Source organism: Macaca fascicularis, chromosome 16, assembly GCF_037993035.2.
Source record: "Macaca fascicularis isolate 582-1 chromosome 16, T2T-MFA8v1.1".
Taxonomy (NCBI): Eukaryota; Metazoa; Chordata; class Mammalia; order Primates; family Cercopithecidae; genus Macaca; species Macaca fascicularis.
Window position 1 is genome coordinate 9,629,338 of NC_088390.1, and position 17,713 is coordinate 9,647,050.

General features: G+C 43.8%; 1 protein-coding gene across 12 annotated transcripts in view; it reads right to left on the bottom strand.

The window, feature by feature from the left end:
- Positions 1 to 17,713, bottom strand: part of STX8 (syntaxin 8) — a 358,471-nt gene that overhangs the window by 323,357 nt on the left and 17,401 nt on the right. For all 12 annotated transcript variants that reach the window (XR_012425279.1, XR_012425280.1, XR_010582271.2 and 9 more), the window contains exons 3-4: positions 16,188 to 16,282; positions 4,409 to 4,519 (exon numbers count right to left, since the gene is read on the bottom strand). Coding sequence is in view for 7 of the 12 variants with exons in the window: in XM_005582878.3 (XP_005582935.1) it covers positions 4,409 to 4,519; positions 16,188 to 16,282 (206 nt within the window). In the remaining 5 variants the exon portion in view is untranslated. The remainder of the gene's footprint in view (positions 1 to 4,408; positions 4,520 to 16,187; positions 16,283 to 17,713) is intronic.

Consider the following 17,713-nt stretch of genomic DNA (forward strand, 5'->3'; position numbering starts at 1 on the left):
TAGGGGTAAAGAAGGCAAAAATAATACTCTCACATAGGCAGGTGAAGGAAATCAAAGACCAGCAACTCTGACCTCAAATCTAAGAAAATCCGCTTCTGGCAGTCCACTTAGGCTTTAGCATTCACTCAACCACACACTTCTTGCTGGTCCTCAATAAGTCCACATGGTGCCATCTTCCCTGACCAGTTGGAGCAACGCTAGCTGGGTATTTGTTCTCATGGCCCTTGAGCAGATTTCCCAGGGACTTTTCTACAGAGCTTTTGACAGTGGTTTTTTCTAGTATGAATTTTCTTATTGATCAGATTTCTCTGGAATGTCCACAGGACTTACACTTTTTGGACAAGCATATGTAGACACGTTCCCGTTAGGGTGTTGGGTCTAAAGCAATCCTAGCCCAACAAGGATTCACCAATGGAAGTGAAGGTGAAATTCACCTTCCAGGCCACCGACATCCCTCTCCTTCCTCTCTATATCTGCAATGACTTTCTTTCTTCATGGTGCTCAATGTCCAGTCGCCACGTTGGTTTCCCGCTGTTGGCCAGATTCCACGTCATCCGGAACGGACCATCACTGTGTGTTATGTCCATGTCTACCTTCTTCAAATCACTCCACAGGAGTCATTTCTCCCTGACAGGGCTTACATTCTTTTTAAAAAGAATTCTTCTAGAAGCTTATTCTGATCTATCCTAGACTTCTGGTCCTGAAAAGATACACCAATCTCTATGTTGCCCTTGGTTTCATCTTGACAGCATGTAAATAGGTCTGGCCAGTTACTTTATTTCAACCCTCAGGGATTCAGTTACCTTTGCTTGACAGTGTCTCCCCAGTATGATCTCTGTCCCCATGCCACTCAGCCACTCACCAACACACCAACAAGCAACAGCTATAGTCCACCACATGGATCAGCCTTATAGGCATGAAGAGCAGAAGGCAGTCCCAGGGGCAGGACCCAGAGGTCTTCCTCAGAAGGCCTCTATCCAAAAACACCACCTGACAATAACCTGCCAAATTCCCTAAACATTCCTATCAACTAATTCACTGTGGTTTAAATCCTAGGGTTTAAGGAGGTTTTGGTTAAAATACCTCCAGAAGACAGGACATTGCCAGCCGTTGATTCCACTGCTAGAATTAACGAGATTGTTCGCTAATAAGACAATAGGCAGCAAGCTGGGCACGGAGGCAAGCAGACACGGAACAAACGAGATGTGGAAGAGGAGAATGGAGGGCAGAGGACCAGGTGCAGCATATGATGGGGTCACACAGACCAGGTCCCTGTAGAGCACTCAAGGGGCATGACACCAGGGACAGAAGATCTCCAAAGCAATGAGGCAGCATGAGCTCCCTCCCAGCCTGATGGAGACACAATGCTCCAGTAATAACATCTTGTATTTACAAAGGTCTTAGAGTTTACAAAGCCCATCTCATAGCAATCACTTCATCTGGTCCTAACAACAATGAAAAATGGGCAGCACATGTACCCGCAGTCTAAGGTCAATGACTTGGAAGCCCAGATGACTGAGGGACTAGAAAGCTACAGAACTGGGTCCTTCTAACACCTCATCCAGCTCTTTTTATGGTGCAATGGTTACGAGTTCAGAGCTAAAATCTAAGTTCTGTGACTGACTAGCTTTAGAATCTTGAACCCTCTGAGCCTCAGTTTCTCTTCTGCAAAATGGGATATTATAAAGAGCTCCTGAGCAAAAGCACATAAAGAGCTTAGCATAGTGCCTACCATATAAAAAACAAATAGCAGACACATGCTATAGGTCTCATGACTAGTACATCATGACATAGAGCAGTCGTTCTAACCCTGCCATCTACTAAATCCACCCAGCAGTCTCCCCAGCCTTACTGCTGCCCAGGTCTCACTCAAGACTATGCATGAGACTCTGCAAGTATATGGTCTAGACATTTGTATTTTTTTTTTTTTCCATTCTCTCTTGTGTTCTGATGCAAACTACCATGATTAAGAATAAATGCCACAGGTCAGGTGCAGTGACTCATGCCTATAATCCCAGAATTTTGGGAGACTGAGGCGGGCAGACCACCTGAGGTCAGATATTCAAGACCAGCCTGGCCAACATGGTAAAATCTCATCTCTAGCAAAAATACAAAATTAGCCAGGCGTTGTGGCGTGCGCCTGTGATCCCAGCTACTCGGGAAGCTGAGGCAGGAGAATCACTTGAACTCAGGAGGCCGACGTTGCAGTCAGCTGAAATTGTGCCACTGCACTCCAGCCTGGGTGGTAGAACGAAACTCTGTCTCAAAAAAAAAAAAAAAAAAAAAAGGAATGATACAAAGCAATATTTCTCAAATTATAGTGTGCATTCAAATCACTTGATGATCTTGTTAAAATGCAAGTTTTAATTCCGTACTTTGGGACTGGGGTTGGAAATTCTGAGTTTGCAACACGCTGCCAGGTAATGCTGACGCTGCTTATCAGCCGGTTACAGTTCAAAGGACACAGAGATGATTAGAGAAGAAAGGTGACAAAGGCAGGCAAGTTGGGTCCAAAAACAGAAAACAGAAGGACCTGGTGGGAGGACTTCAGAGGTCCTTGGCCTAAATTCCTAGGTTGGCTCCTTCAGCATCATTAATGACAAGTAAAGAGCAGAGTCCACGCTCTTTTCAAATGGGAACTGACTATTTATCACGACTGCCTCATCACTACCGAGCAGAACAGTCTGAATATTTTGCCCCCTTCTGACCATCATGTCTCTACATGACCCCTATTCCTCCACGAAACAAGCTTCCCGTCCTAACTATGCCCTTATTAATATCTTGACTAAAAAGACTGTCTTCAGTGTAAAGCCCCTTCTGAAAGATAGTTCTTTTTTTTTTTTTTTTTTGGAGACAGAGTCTCGCTCTGTCCCAGGCTGGAGTGCAGTGGCACAATCTTGGCTCAGTGCAACCTCCACCTCCCAGGTTCAAGCAATTCTCCTGCCTCAGCCTCCTGAGTAGCTCGGACTACAGGTGGCCGCCACTGCGCCCGGCTACTTTTTTTTTTTTTTTTTTTTTTTTTTTTTAGTAGAGACGGTGTTTCACCTTGTTGCCCAGGCTGGTCTCAAACTCCTCAGCTCAGGCAATCCACCCACCTCGGCCTCCCAAAGCTTACAGGCGTGAGCCACTGCGCCCAGACGCCAGTATTCTTTCCACCTTGGGGGATTCCTTTGCTCCCCTGTTCTCTTTGACCAACCTGGAACACCACCTTCATCCACATACTCCACCCCTGTACCCTGGGACTGAATATGCCAGGGAAATATGGGGAACCACAGTAGATTGGCCCGCCACAGGCTTCTGTCTTCATTTAAACCCCGCCCAGGAGACTGCCAAGAGTATCACCCTCCCCTCACGACTCCTTAGGTTCCTTTCTTCACAGAAGCAACTTAACATCCCAGCTACCTTTCCGTATTTCACAGTTTCTTCACGGAACCTTGGAAACTGCTCCTGAGAAGACTGGGATCCACGGGAAAATCAGTTTCGTTTTCTTCAGCTTGTTCTAGGCAGTGGTTTGCAATCCGGGTTGTATATTAGAATCACCTGAGACCTCCCTGCCCCCTGCCCCTCCACCCCAATCCCACTCGGGTTCACTTGTCTGAGGTGGAGTCTGATAATGCATGGCTAGGGTCCAAAACCACTGCCCTTGGGAAGCCATACTACTCCTAACTGGGAACTAACTAGAAACAAGCTCCTCTCCAAGATACATGCATCGTCCCTAGCGTGGAAGACGAGGAGAGGCGGCTTTCCACCCAAGCTCATTGCCTTCTGTGATGGTTCCCATGATGAAGCTCAGGAAGTTCTGGAAACAGGGGGAGGCCAATTTTAAAGATGTAGCAATTTACGGTTCATCAGCCTCAGCCTTGGAAAGCCGGACCCGTCCACGGGGTCTTCCAGCAGAGCCGGGCTCAGAGCAGCTGTCGGCTCTTTGAAGTGTGAATCACTCACTGGTGAAGAACGGGGAGGAGGGTCCAACTCCTCTGCCTCTGTGGGTGCCGGCCCAGTCTTATTAGGACTCATTTTTTCAATATGGCAATTTAAAAAAAAAACAAAAACAAAAAACAAAAAACTCCTTTGCCCACACAGAGAAGTACTGACTTCGGGAGTTTACAAGGCAGTTAACAAAGCAGAAAATTCAACCAAAGAATGCCAAAGACATGTTCTGACTTCACCCACAGTCTCCCTTAGTATGTTCCACCCAAGATGGGATTCAGCTGAACATACCTGGTTTCCTAAACCTAGAAAATTAACGAAAACTAAATTGAGTAGAATATTATAGTCCAGCACCATAAATGAATAGAATAGATTTTGATTGATTTAATGCCTAAAGTAAGGCATTCAGGAAATAGCTGTAATATTTGCAAAGAAGTCTTCGCCCACCAAGTAATCCCTGTAAATGAAAACATCCTACCTGATTAGATCTGGTTCGGCACCCTCATTCTTAAAGGATGCCAGAAGTAGTCTCTCCCGAGTTACAAGATCATCCAACAGGTTCTGTCTTCGGTCCCCTTCAAGCTGTGTTCTGCGGACATCTTGTTAAGGTCCAATGGTGAATAAATGACCTCGTGTTAACTATTACATTATTAAGTTAGCTCTTCAAGTCAGTTGTGGCTTTTACAGACTGTAATCACTACTACCCAGAAGGGATGCTCACCATTTCACTCCTGTGGTTTTCCTACTCTGACTTTCACCTTCATCAGGTCATCAGGTAAAGGACCTTGGCAGGACCATCACAGAGGGACTTACAAACACTGATATGGATCACGACACAAGTTCTTTCACTGAGAAACATACCAGGTAAATATTACTTTGCTCCCCGTGACCAAACTATTTATTTTTGAGACAGAGTCTCGCTCTGTCACCCAGGCTGGAATGCAATGATGCGATCTCGGCCCACTGCAACCTCTGCCTCCCGGGTTCAAGCAGTTCTCCTGCCTCAGCCTCCCCAACAGCTGGGCTTACAGACATGCAACACCACACCCAGCTAAGTTTTGTATTTTGTATTTTTATTAGAGACAGGGTTTTGCTGTGTTGGCCAGGCTGGTCTTGAACTCATGACCTCAGGTGATCTGCCTGCCTTGGCCTCCCAAAGTGCTGGGATTACAGGCATGAGCCACCATGCCCAGTCCCAGTGACCAAATTTAAATGACTTTTCCTGCCAGTGGTGCAACCTGGCTCAGTGATTCCTTAGGTTTTGAGTTATATGTGTCAGTGTTGCAGGGCGTTTTCCTACATATTAATACCCTAAGATGCTCTGTTTAAAAAACTGGGAGCGCTGGGGGAGAGAAATTCTCTATATTGTTCTCTTTCTTCCATGTTAATATCTATTAACACACCTAGAATATTTATAAAGTGCTACTTTATGCACCAGATTTGCTCTATAAATTGTTACCATCAGTTCACTATTTAAATACATTGCATGATCTGTAAAGAAAATTATAAAGAGAATAATTTTAATGTGTGATTCTAGCAAACATGCTAGACCAGGAGCCCCAAAGGCAGAGTTGTAGCCCTATTCTTACCATTATCTATGCTCTTGAACCAGTTATTTCACCTTTTTGGATCTCTCTCTCTTTATATGTAACACTAGATAATCTCTAACATCTTTTCCACAACAGTTCATAAGTGGTGGTTAAAACCAAAAACCATCCTTCTGGGAAATGTAGTCTTCGCAAAGAAACCTACAATTCACCAATAGGTGGACGAGAGTGCGGCGCGTGCGCAGAGGCGCGCATGAAGCAAAAAGGGAAGTGGCGTCTGTCAACAACCGGCACCGCTACCCTTGGACTAAGTACAAAGTTTTACATACTAGCTTTCTTGATGCAAACTACAAAAGTACAAAAGTGTTTACTTTTTTTTTTTTTTGGAGATGGATTCTCACTCTGTCTCCAGGTTGGAGTGGTGCAGTGGCGTGATGTCGGCTCACTGCAACCTCCGCCTCCAGGGTTGAAGCGATTCTCCTGTCTCAGCCTCCCGAGTAGCTGGGACTACAGGCTCCCACTACCATGCCCAGCTAATTTTTGTATTTTTAGTACAGACGGGGTTTCACCATGTTTGTCAGGATGGTCTCGATCTTTTGACCTCATGATCCGCTCGCCTCAGCCTCCCAAAGTGCTGGGATTACAGGCATGAGCCACTTCACCTGACCTCATACATTCCTTTTTTCTTTTTTCCGTTTTTTTTTTTTTTTTATTTGAGACAGTGTCTCCCTGTCACCCAGTCTGGAGTGCAGTGGCATGATCTTGGCTCACCACAACCTCCAGCTCTGGAGTTTAAGCGATTCTCCTGCCTCAGCCTCCCAAGTAGCTGGGCTTACATGCGCACGCCACCATGCCCAGCTAATTTTTGTATTTTCAGTAGACATGGGATTTCCCCATGTTGTCCAGGCTGGTCTCGAACTCCTGACCTCAAGTGATCCACCCACCGCGGCCTCCCAAAGTGCTGGGATTACAGGCGGGAGCCACCACACGCCCGGCTGCCTCATATATTCTTGATAGTAATGCAAACAGGTTCAACCAACTGCTAAACTGCCTTCTAAATACCTAACAAAATGTAAAAGGTACAGTCTTTCAACAGACATTTCTCCTGCAGATACAGTCATACAAGGACTTAGAAGCAAGGATGTCCACTGAACTATTATTTATAATAGCCACACTGGAAATATCAGTAAGTAACTAGTGTATCTGTACAATGGAATGTTTTGTAGCCTTAAACCAAGAATAGGAAAGCTGCTTAGGGGGCTGATAATGATAATTAACATTTCTGAGCACTTACTAAGTGTTTACATGAATTATTTGACATGGAGTAATCTACAAAATATAACATTAAACCAAAAGAGGAAAAACAACAGCAGCAGCAAGGAGCTAAACAGTGAACAGTATGCTCCCACTTTGTTAAAAAAAAAAAAAAAAATCGTATCTGTATACGTGTGTATATATACACAGAACATTTCTGATATATAAACATTGCCTCTAAGGAAAGACAACTAGGGATTAAGGGTATAAGGGAGACTGATGTTTCACTGAATATTGTTTCCTAATGTTTGTCTCTATCATCTGCTAATCAATAAAAACACAAGCTTCAGAACCATATGTATAATACAATCCCTTTATAGTCAAAAGAATTTCTTATTTACATATGCATATATTTCCAGCCTAGAAAAGCCTGAGACACTAGCTACCAACCATCAACACTTAACTATGAAGAATGAGATGAGACAGAAAAGAATAAGGAAGAGAAAGAGGAGTCACTGGGAACAACTAATGAGAAATGTATCAGTAGAAAGTATAATACGCTTTGTAATAAAAACAATAAAGGTACATTTTAAAATCAGCAGATACTAGTTACAGATTTAAACAAAGAACATCAGTTTCAGAAACAGTAAAACTTGATGATGATGTTTTGTCGATGAGTAACCAAAGGACGGAAACCCACACAGTAGATGCTAGAAGAGGCCTTAATCCCAATTCTCTTGTTTTGCTGACCAGAAAATTAAGGACCAGCATGGCTAAGTCACTTGCATGGGTTAACAGCAATGCTAGGTGAGAGCCCAGGTCTTTCTACCCTAGCTCACGGCTTTTCCACCAAACATTCCGGGGACTTCTCCACCTTGAGGTGCTGACTTAACTTTGCCACTTCTTAGAATCCTGATAAAAACAATACTGTGCATATGAATTCAGCATATTCCCAGGGACTCTGTAAATCTGGAAAACAATCCAATTAGGAACACTCTGCCTCTTTGTTTTATATTTTATTTTAATCTATGGAGAGAACAGAGCATAAGGAGATGCGGAGGAGGGAGATGGAATGAGAATAAATTGATGAATGGACCACCCTTGCTATATGAGGGTTGTTGTTAGTAAGAGGTCAAAGGATCATCCAGGAAACAATCTATACAGCATGTATGTGGACAGGTGTGTAGCAGTTGGGTAAAGTAGGGTAGTGGGAAAGAGTGTGCCTGAGTGATGCTAAGGACAAGCAGAAGGTAGGACACATAGGCTGAGCGCCGTGGCTCACGCCTGTAATCCCAGCACTTTGGAAGGCTGAGACGGGCGGTTCACGAGGTCAGGAGTTCGAGACCAGCCTGGACAACATGGTGAAACCCTGTCTCTACTAAAAAAAATACAAAAATTAGTTGGGTGTAATAGCACACACCTGTAGTCCCAGCTACACAGGAAGCTGAGGCAGAAGCTGATCACTGAAACCCAAGAGGCAGAGGTTGCAGTGAGCCAAGATTGTGCCACTGCATTCCAGCCTGGGCAACACAGACTCCATCTCAAGACAAAAAAAAGGACAGCACACAGTCAGTGGCCAGTGCTGGGGATTCCCTCCCTCTTCCACCAACCTCGTGAACAGCCAAGCAAGAAGATAAGAGAACAGACAGATAAAGAAAAGGAAGAGGGGCCGGGCGCGGTGGCTCAAGCCTGTAATCCCAGCACTTTGGGAGGCCAAGACGGGCGGATCACGAGGTCAGGAGATCGAGACCATCCTGGCTAACACAATGAAACCCCGTCTCCACTAAAAATACAAAAAAATTAGCCGGGCGTGGTGGCGGCGCCTGTAGTCCCAGCTACTCGGGAGGCTGAGGCAGGAGAATGGCGGGAACCCGGGAGGCGGAGCTTGCAGTGAGCCGAGATCGCGCCACTGCACTCCAGCCTGGGCGACAGAGCGAGACTCCGCCTCAAAAAAAAAAAAAAAAAAAAAGAAAAGGAAGAGAAGAGCTAACTATCATAGTACTTTGTCCTTGGCTATGCTGATTTTACATGTAATTATAGCCAATTCATGGATATGTAAGGTTGTAAATAAAACGGGATCCTGATTTCATATTACTAATACCTACTACCAACATGCATAAGCCCAGTTTCTCTGCTGTAACCTGGTAAGCATTTGAACCACAGATGGAGCAGGGTGAATATGCAACTGGATCCACAGGACACCCAATCCCACTCCAGCTCCTGGATTTTCTCATATATTTGGTATAAGGCTTAAGAATTTAGGCCGGGCACAGTGGCTCACACCTGTAATCCCAGCACTTTGGGAGGCTGAGGTGGGCGAATCACCTGAGGTCAGGAGTTTGAGACCAGCCTGGCCAACATGGCAAAACCCCGTCTCTACCAAAAACACAAAAATTAGCCAGGCGTGGTGGTGCACACCTGTAATCCCAGCTACTTGGGAGGCTGAGGCAGGAGAATCGCTTGAACCTGGGAGGTGGTGGTTGCGGTGAGCTGAGATTACACCATTGTGCTCTAGACTGAGCAACAAGAATGAAACTCCGTTTCGAAAAAGAAAAAAAAATAGAATTTAGGTAAGCCTTATTTTGTGAAAGAGCTGCTCTGGTGAAGGAAGAAGTTTGCAGATAATTACTTCTCCGTGCCAAAAAAAAAAAAGAACTGTTCAAGGTTTTAGAGGTCAAAAGACTTTTCCAGCTTTCTTTTTTTAAGTCAACAAACTCTAATAAATATTTATGATGTACCAGGCCAAGTCCTTACCTTCCTGAAAGCACTGATCACATTTTGCAAGTTCTATTTTAATACCATCATTGTTTGTGTGTTTTGATATAACCACCATGCATGATTAAAAACTCTATAAAGAAAGGATGACCTGTAAATTCTCAACGGTAGCTGAAATCTTTACAATAATGATAAAATAATCAGTAGCAGCTAATCCTCAAGGAGGACTCAGTATATGTGAAGCACCCTGTATGCATATCATCTCATCCTTACACAACAGCCTTTATGCCAGGTGGACTTCCAGCATCCCATTCCACAAATGAGGCAAAAAGAGGTTAGGTAACTTCCCCAAGGGTAAGTGTTGGTAACCACCTTTTATTCACCACCCACCCTTATGAGGGCTAGTCCTGTGAAGGGCTTTAAAAAGATTTTCTTCAGCTTGCACAATAACCTGGCAAAGCATGATTATTCCTACATTACAGATAATGAAACTAAGGTCCAGAAAGGCTAAACTGCTGTTTGGCCTTGGTAAGTGGCAGAGCTGGTCTTCGATCTCAGATCTGTCTGCTTTCAAAGCCAATGTTGTTCCCACTATACCAGTGGCGCCTAGACATTCAGGTTTCATGGACCAGTAATATGTCCAAAAAAACTGAGGGGGTGTAACTTACATAGAATTACCAATTATACATTTTGCCAGGTATGGGTGTTCAAGAAAACAAGAAATAAAACGGTCTACTTTTACTACCATGGTGAAAAAGCAAGGAGATTTTAACACCAAAAACTAGAAAGAACCATGTAACAGTTCTGTATAAATCAGAAAACAGACTTGGCATGGTGGCTCACACCAGTAATCCCAACATTTTGCAGGCCGAGGCGGAGGATTGCTTGAGGCTAGGAGTTCGAGACCAGCCTGGGCAAATGGCAAGACCCCATCTCTACAAAAAATTAGCTGGGCATGGTGACATACACCTGGAGTCCTAGCCACTTGGGAGGCTGAGGCAGGAGGATCACTTGAGGCCAGGGGTTTGAGGCTGCGGTGAGCTAGGATTTTGCCACTGCCCTCCATCCTAGGCAACACAGTGAGATCCTGTCTTAAGTCAGAAAAAAGTTCTTATATATCAGAAAACTTCCACTACATAAACACTATGTTCTCCTTATTTTTCTCACGTTACCAAGTATCAGTGTAAACCAATGGACAGGCACAGAGTTTGAGAGCCAGTCTGCCTCCACTGGAGCTACCAGGGGATACCTGTAAAATCTGTTCAGTCGGCCGGGCGTGGTGGCTCAATCCTGTAATCCCAGCACTTTGGGAGGCCGAGATGGGCAGATCACAAGGTCAGGAGATCGAGACCATCCTGGCTAATCCGGTGAAACCCCGTCTCTACTAAAAAATACAAAAAAACTAGCTGGGCGAGGTGGCGGGCACCTGTAGTCCCAGCTACTCGGGAGGCTGAGGCAGGAGAATGGCGTAAACCCGGGAGGCGGAGCTTGCAGTGAGCTGAGATCCGGCCACTGCACTCCAGCCTGGGCGACAGAGCGAGACTCTGTCTCAAAAAAAAAAAAAAAAACAAAGAAAACAAAAAAACAAAAAAAAATCTGTTCAGTCAGCCTCTCCACAACCACATCCATTGGGGTTTGTTACATAGTAATCACCACATCTGTCTATGCACCTATCTATCTACTTACCTATCTTTTTTTTTTTTTTTTTTTTTTGAGACGGAGTCTCGCTCTGTCACCCAGACTGGAGTGCAGTGGCTCGACCTTGGCTTACTACAACCTCTGCCTCCCAGGTTCACGCCATTCTCCTGCCTCAGCCTCCCGAGTAGCTGGGACTACAGGTGCCCGCCACCACGTCCAGCTATTTTTTGTATTTTTAGTAGAGATGGGGTTTCACCATGTTGGCCAGGATGGTCTCAATCTCTTGACCTTGTGATCCGCTTGCCTCAGCCTCCCAAAGTGCTGGGATTACAGGCGTGAGCCACCGTGCCTGGCCCTACTTACCTATCTTTTATAGATTTTTAAAAATTATTTCCAAAGGCCTTCTCCCAAGACACCAAAGTACTTTTTGACATCAAACCCCTTTGTAAAGAGATTTTCTTTATTCTCTTTAAAATAAGTAAAGGTGCGGCCTCCTTTGAAATGCCAACAAAAGGATAAGTTTCTTGTGAAGCCAACTCTAAGAAGATGGTACTAAGTCTCTTTAGTACTATCTGGAATGTCACATGCGGCCTCCCATAGCATACACCTCTTCTCAGCTGGTGAGGCAATTACAGTTCCTGTCTTAAAGAGCACTGTGAACAGATGTTAAGGCCTTTCAGAATTTAAACTCTCTGACTGCAAGACTTCGGATTATTAATTGCATACTAACGGATTCAAAAGCACAGAACTTCCATTTTAACTTGACTTTTACTGCTGCCAGGAGAAAAATACTTTTTCAGGGGAAAGCATAACATCCCATGCCTTAATTCCATGAATTTCAATGTTTAGAAAGCATTTGCATAGGACTTATCTTTCTGGCAACTCCTAGTGTTCTTTGGACACGTTCACAAATGTAGAAAGGCATAAATTTATTAAGGATCATAAACTCTCAACTACCCAGCACAGTAAGGAAATGTGGTGTTCAAATATTCACATTAAAAAAGTCACCAAACATTCATTATGCCTCAAAAAAAGGATTAAAAAGTCACTCCATTGGTGATTTATGAACAAACATTTTTCTCAGCATCATAAAGTATACCTAATAAACCACAGTTAACACTGTCTAATCTTCTGATAGTTAAGAAGGTTCTTGAAGATTTGTGTTATAAACAAGATTTGTCTTGGCAGTCCAGCAACACAACAATTAATAGAGAATTTGAGTTGAAGACATGCCAGGCGACAGCTGACTGTATTATTTCTACTCAAGTAAAATTCAGCTTTTTTTTTTTTTTTTTTTTTTTTTTGAGACAGAGTTTCACTCTTTTTGCCCAGGCTGGAGTGCAATGGCGCGATCTCGGCTCACTGCAACCTCCGCCTCCTGGGTTCAAGCAATTCTCCTGCCTCAGCCTCCCGAGTAGCTGGGATTACAGGCATGTGCCACCACCCCGGCTAATTTTGTATTTTTAGTAGAGACGGGGTTTCTCCATGTTGGTCAGGCTGGTCTTGAACTCCCGACCTCAGGTGATCCACCTGCCTCGGCCTCCCAAAGTGCTGGGATTACAAGCGTGAGCCACTGCGCCCGGCCTGTAAAATTCAGCTTTTAAACAATTCACGTTGGGGCCACCCAGTCCTGTGTTTGAACCTGGTTCTTCCATTTCCTAGTTGTGGGGTCCTGGGTAATGACTAAAGCTCTCCAAGAATCCTCTCCTCAGTGTAGAAAATGCCTCTGCTGGGGCCGAGCGCGGTGGCTCACACCTGTAATCTCAGCACTTTGGGAGGCCGAGGCGGGTGGATCACAAGGTCAGGAGTTCGAGACCAGCCTGGACCACATGGCGAAACCCCATCTCTACTAAAAATACAAAAATTAGCCAAGCATGGTGGCACATGCCTGTAATCCCAGCTGCTCAGGAGGTTGAGGCAGGAGAATCACTTGAACTCGGGAAGTGGGGTTTGCAGTGAGCCGAGATTGTGCCGCTGAACTTTAGCCGGGGTGACAGAGCAAGACTCTGTCTAAAAAAAAAAAACCAAAAAAACCAAAAGAACATCCTCTGCTGGAATTCTGGGTTATCTCTCCAACTTCATCAGTGACTTTTGGTGCAAAGTTTAACTTGGCCTCAGTATCTATTTTTGTAAAGAAGAGAAGGAAACACCAAAAAAACTAATAATATGAGATTATTAGGACTCACAGATTGCTATCTATCTTAAATCTGGAGGATAACTGCCAGAGAATTATTTTAAATGTTTGGGAAGAAGATGGAGGTTAGGGGAAGGGAAGATGGGAGGAACAGAAGGAGAATTAAAAAGAAGCCTTCATAATATATACACTACCTCCTTTCCCTTACATCAAAAGTGGCCTCCGTGGCCAGGCGCGGTGGCTCATGCCTGTAATCCCAGCACTTTGGGAGGCTGAGGCGGGCAGATCACCTGAGGTCAGGAGTTCAAGACCAGCCTGGCCAACATAGTGAAACCGTCTCTACTCAAATACAAAAATTAGCTGAGTGCAGTGGCACGCACCTGTAATTCCAGCTACTCAGGAGGTTGAGGCAGGAAAATCGCTTGAACTCGGGAGGTGAAGGTTGCGGTGAGCTGAGATTGCACCACTGTACTCCAGTCTGCGCGACAGTGAGACTCCATCTCAAAAAAAAAAAAAAAAAGGTGGCCTCCCTAAAAATACACAGGTTTATGAGCGCCCTCATGGGGTGGATTAGTTAAATGCCATCCCTAGTATTGGCTGCAGTTGTTACAGTAGAAATAGATCAATTATTTGAAAAAATAAATAGACTTTTAAAGAAAGTTGTTGTATTCCAGTTGAATTTTTGATATCTCCTAGTAAATTCTAAATTATCCACATTAAGGCCCCTAAATATTTTTGTAATGTTTTAAATAACTTTTGTTCAGTGTTTTTGATGCTTACTCCTTAATTCAATAATTTGGGAAGTAATTCTGAGATGACCACAAAACCAAAAACCTGTGAGATTTCAACAGATGATGAGACTGTAAGCATTTAGAACAGAGTCAATTATAACTGTGGTATGCTTAGTACTCTGTAATAACTAGCAGCAATTAATAGAAAAAAGAAAAAGCTCTTAATTTGTATATTTTTCTTGTAGTAGGTTTAGCACATAAACAAGGTGACTAATAATGTTATCTAAATGGAAGCAAATGCATATGATATCATGAAACAATATGTAGTTACCTTTCTAATATATATGCTTTAGGTAACACTAACATGAATTCACACATCTTGCCATGTGTAGACTTCTCAGTGCTTAGTACTGAAAGAAGAGGAAACAGAACTGCCCATTTGAAACTACTAAAAATACAAAAATTAGACCAGGCATGGTGGCTCACACCTGTAATCCCAGCACTTTGGGAGGCTGAGACGGGCAGATCACGAGGTCAGGAGATCGAGACCACCCCGGCTAACACGGTGAAACCCTGTCTCTACTAAAAATACAAAAAAATTAGCCGGGCCTGGTGGCGGGCGCCTGTAGTCCCAGCTACTCGGGAGGCTGAAGCAGGAGAATGGCGTGAATCTGGGATGCAGAGCTTGCAGTGAGCCGAGACTGCACCACTACACTCCTGCCTGGGCAACAGAGTGAGACTCCCTCTCAAAAAAAAAAAAAAAATTAGCTGGGCACAATGGTGCAGTGAGGTCTGTATATTAGGACTTGTTGATTTGGGTAAAATAAAAACCCTTTATATGATAGACCAACTGTGCCATAACAAATTACACGACATGGAAGGTGAAGTACCTCAGAATATTCCAATTGTGTTAAAAATAAGGCCCTAATTGTTTGAAATTAAACTCTGATTTTAAACCTTAGTGGATCAATAATTGAATATCTAGAAAATCATGCGACTAAGCCAACTTTCCTAGTGATATAAAGGGGTAACAATGGAGGAAAATAATTTTTAGAACACTTTCCATTGTTTTATCTAAAAAGTTGTATTCCCGTATTTCCATATATTTAAAACCTGGAAGTATCCACTCCCTGAAATATGAAAAATTGGGTCTTTGGCATGAACTACTGACAATTTAGAGAAATGATGAGAGAAGACCAGTTTGAGGTAAGTTTTCAAATCAATATACACTCCGGTGTAAAGGGTTAGTATAGGTAACAAGTCATGTATATATTCCTAAATTGATCAGATTATGAATTTCTCTTTTTTTTATTTTTTGAGACACGGTCACACTCTGTTGGCCAGGCTGGAGTGCAGTGGCATGATCTCGGCTCACTGCAATCTCCGCCTCCCAGGTTCAAGTGATTCTCCTGCCTCAACCTCCCGAGTAGCTGGGCGTACAGGTGTGCGCCACCATGCCCAGCTAATTTTTATATTTTCAGTAGAGATGGGGTTCACCATGCTGACGAGGCTGGTCTCGAACTCCTGGCCTCAAGTGCTCGGCCTCCCAAAGTGCTGGGATTATAGGCGTGAACCACTGCACCTGGCCCAGATTATGAATTTCTAAAAATATATATATATATTTTACCACTTGGTAGGAGGTTAAGATGATGGCATAACTTGCTTCAAGGAAGTCCCACCCTACCCCTTCCCCTCAAACTCCCATACTAGAGGCAGTGTCTGTGCCTCTGGAGGAAAAATAAGGCAAACAAGCCATATCTCAATCATCTACATAAACACCAGGGTAGGTGGGGAAGGGAGAGATGTATGGTTTCTACTGGTATTGGCCTCTCCGAAAAGAAATGATCACTAAAAACTCCCAGAAGCAGAATCACAGCTTAGGATGATCATGGAAGTTTTCCTGTTGGAGGAGTAGCCAGCTACGGTCAAGGCGGTCTAGACAGGGAGCAGTGCGGGGCTCCGTAAATACAGCACTGATGGAAAGCATTAGCTTCCTGAACTGTACAGGTTACACCCAAGTAAGTTAATTCCCTCGGTAGGTCTTGCTTTGCCAGCATATTCACTGTAAAACATGTAACAGACACTGAAAATAGAAATCAAGATTACAGGCAATATTTTGGAAACCAGGTCTTCCTCAAGCTGTGGGAAAATCTGGGTGGCCCAGATTCCTTCCTTTCTTAAAATACGACTGCTTTTCCTCCCACTCTAGAAAAGAGGTGGAAATGTTTACATGGATACATCTGATGTGTTGCCACAGCTCTTAGCAATAAGTCCTTCAAAAGGGCGATCTTTTCCTTCAGGTTCTGCAACAAAGCTCTGATTGTCACGGTAAGCTGAAAAGAAAAGAACACATCCTAAGTATTCTAGTCCACAGCGCAGAATCCACGAAATTACATCACATAAACACTACTTCACGGGCTATGATTCAACCAAGCCAGGGCTGGAAGAGACAGATACTCAGCCCCTCACGACAAACTCGGGGCTGGAAGGAGGCTCAGTGGTGCCCTGGCCCAGCTGCCCACTTACAGCTCATACCCGCTCCACATCCTGGCCAAGTGGTGAGCCAAGCCAGACTGGAACACCGATACTGACTAGAAACTGTCAGTGAGCTCTCACCATCAGCTGAATCCTGTGGCCTGAGCTTCTACCCATTGATCCGATGTATCTGCCTTGGAACTATGCAGGAAATTGTGTTCCCCAAGTCTTCATTCCAGAGCAAAAACCCACAGTTCTCTCAATCAGGCTTCAAATGACAAAGCATGAAGTCCCATTACCATCCCCACCAGGCTCTCTAAACAACCGGTAAAATTTACAACCCAATGAAACGTTTTACGGCAATGTGTTCTTTTTATGCAAGAGGAATGTTAACCACACATGACTCTTTTCCCAGGAGTATGTGAATTTTCTCCAATCATCCCAGAGGAAATTTGTGTCTGTGACTCTAACCTGTTACATTAAAGGATGGAGAAGAGGGTGAGAAGAGGCCTCTCAGGAATTTGGAAACGCGAAAAAACCGCCTGTGTCAGTTAAAACATATTCACCCACGGATGAAATCAGAGACATGTTAAAAAGACAGAATACCACAGGTTTCCTTTGCTACCTTGTCAAAAGCAGTAATTATATAACTCAAGTGGACTCCCTCCTTGGATTTGCAGAATCACACCAAGGAAAACCAGCCAGTGTGCCAGAGGCTGGCCCAGACTGCACACATCCAGCAGACCTCCAAGGCACTAGCAGCCAAGAAAAGTCGAACCTGAACTATCCCCATGCTCCTGGGAACCAAGGAAGAACCACCTACAATGTTGTAGGGAAACACCAAGGAAAACAGATCTCTCTACGCTCAAAGAGAAAAGGGCAAAAGAAGCAAACAAAAAAGCCCCCACACACCAGGCCTATGAAGAGGAGTCCACAAAATCAAAAACCAAAATCATTTGGGAGATAAAAGACACAGTATGTAGCCATTAAAAATTATGGCTCAAATCTCAATTTGTTCACATAGAAAGATATCCATCACAACTTATGAAAAGGAAAAAAAAATCAAGTCATAAAATAAAATATCACCCAAACAGAGAAAAAACAACCTAGGAACTAAATACAAACACATGAAAGCACCATGGTTCTATCTAAGTAGTGGGATTTTCTAACATTTTATAAGAAAATGATTTTTGTAATCAGGAAAAAAGTGTCATTATCATAATTAAAGACAGTTTCTAGAGCACAAAAAAAGATGGAAAGCCTAATTCACATTTTAAGCTACCATAACC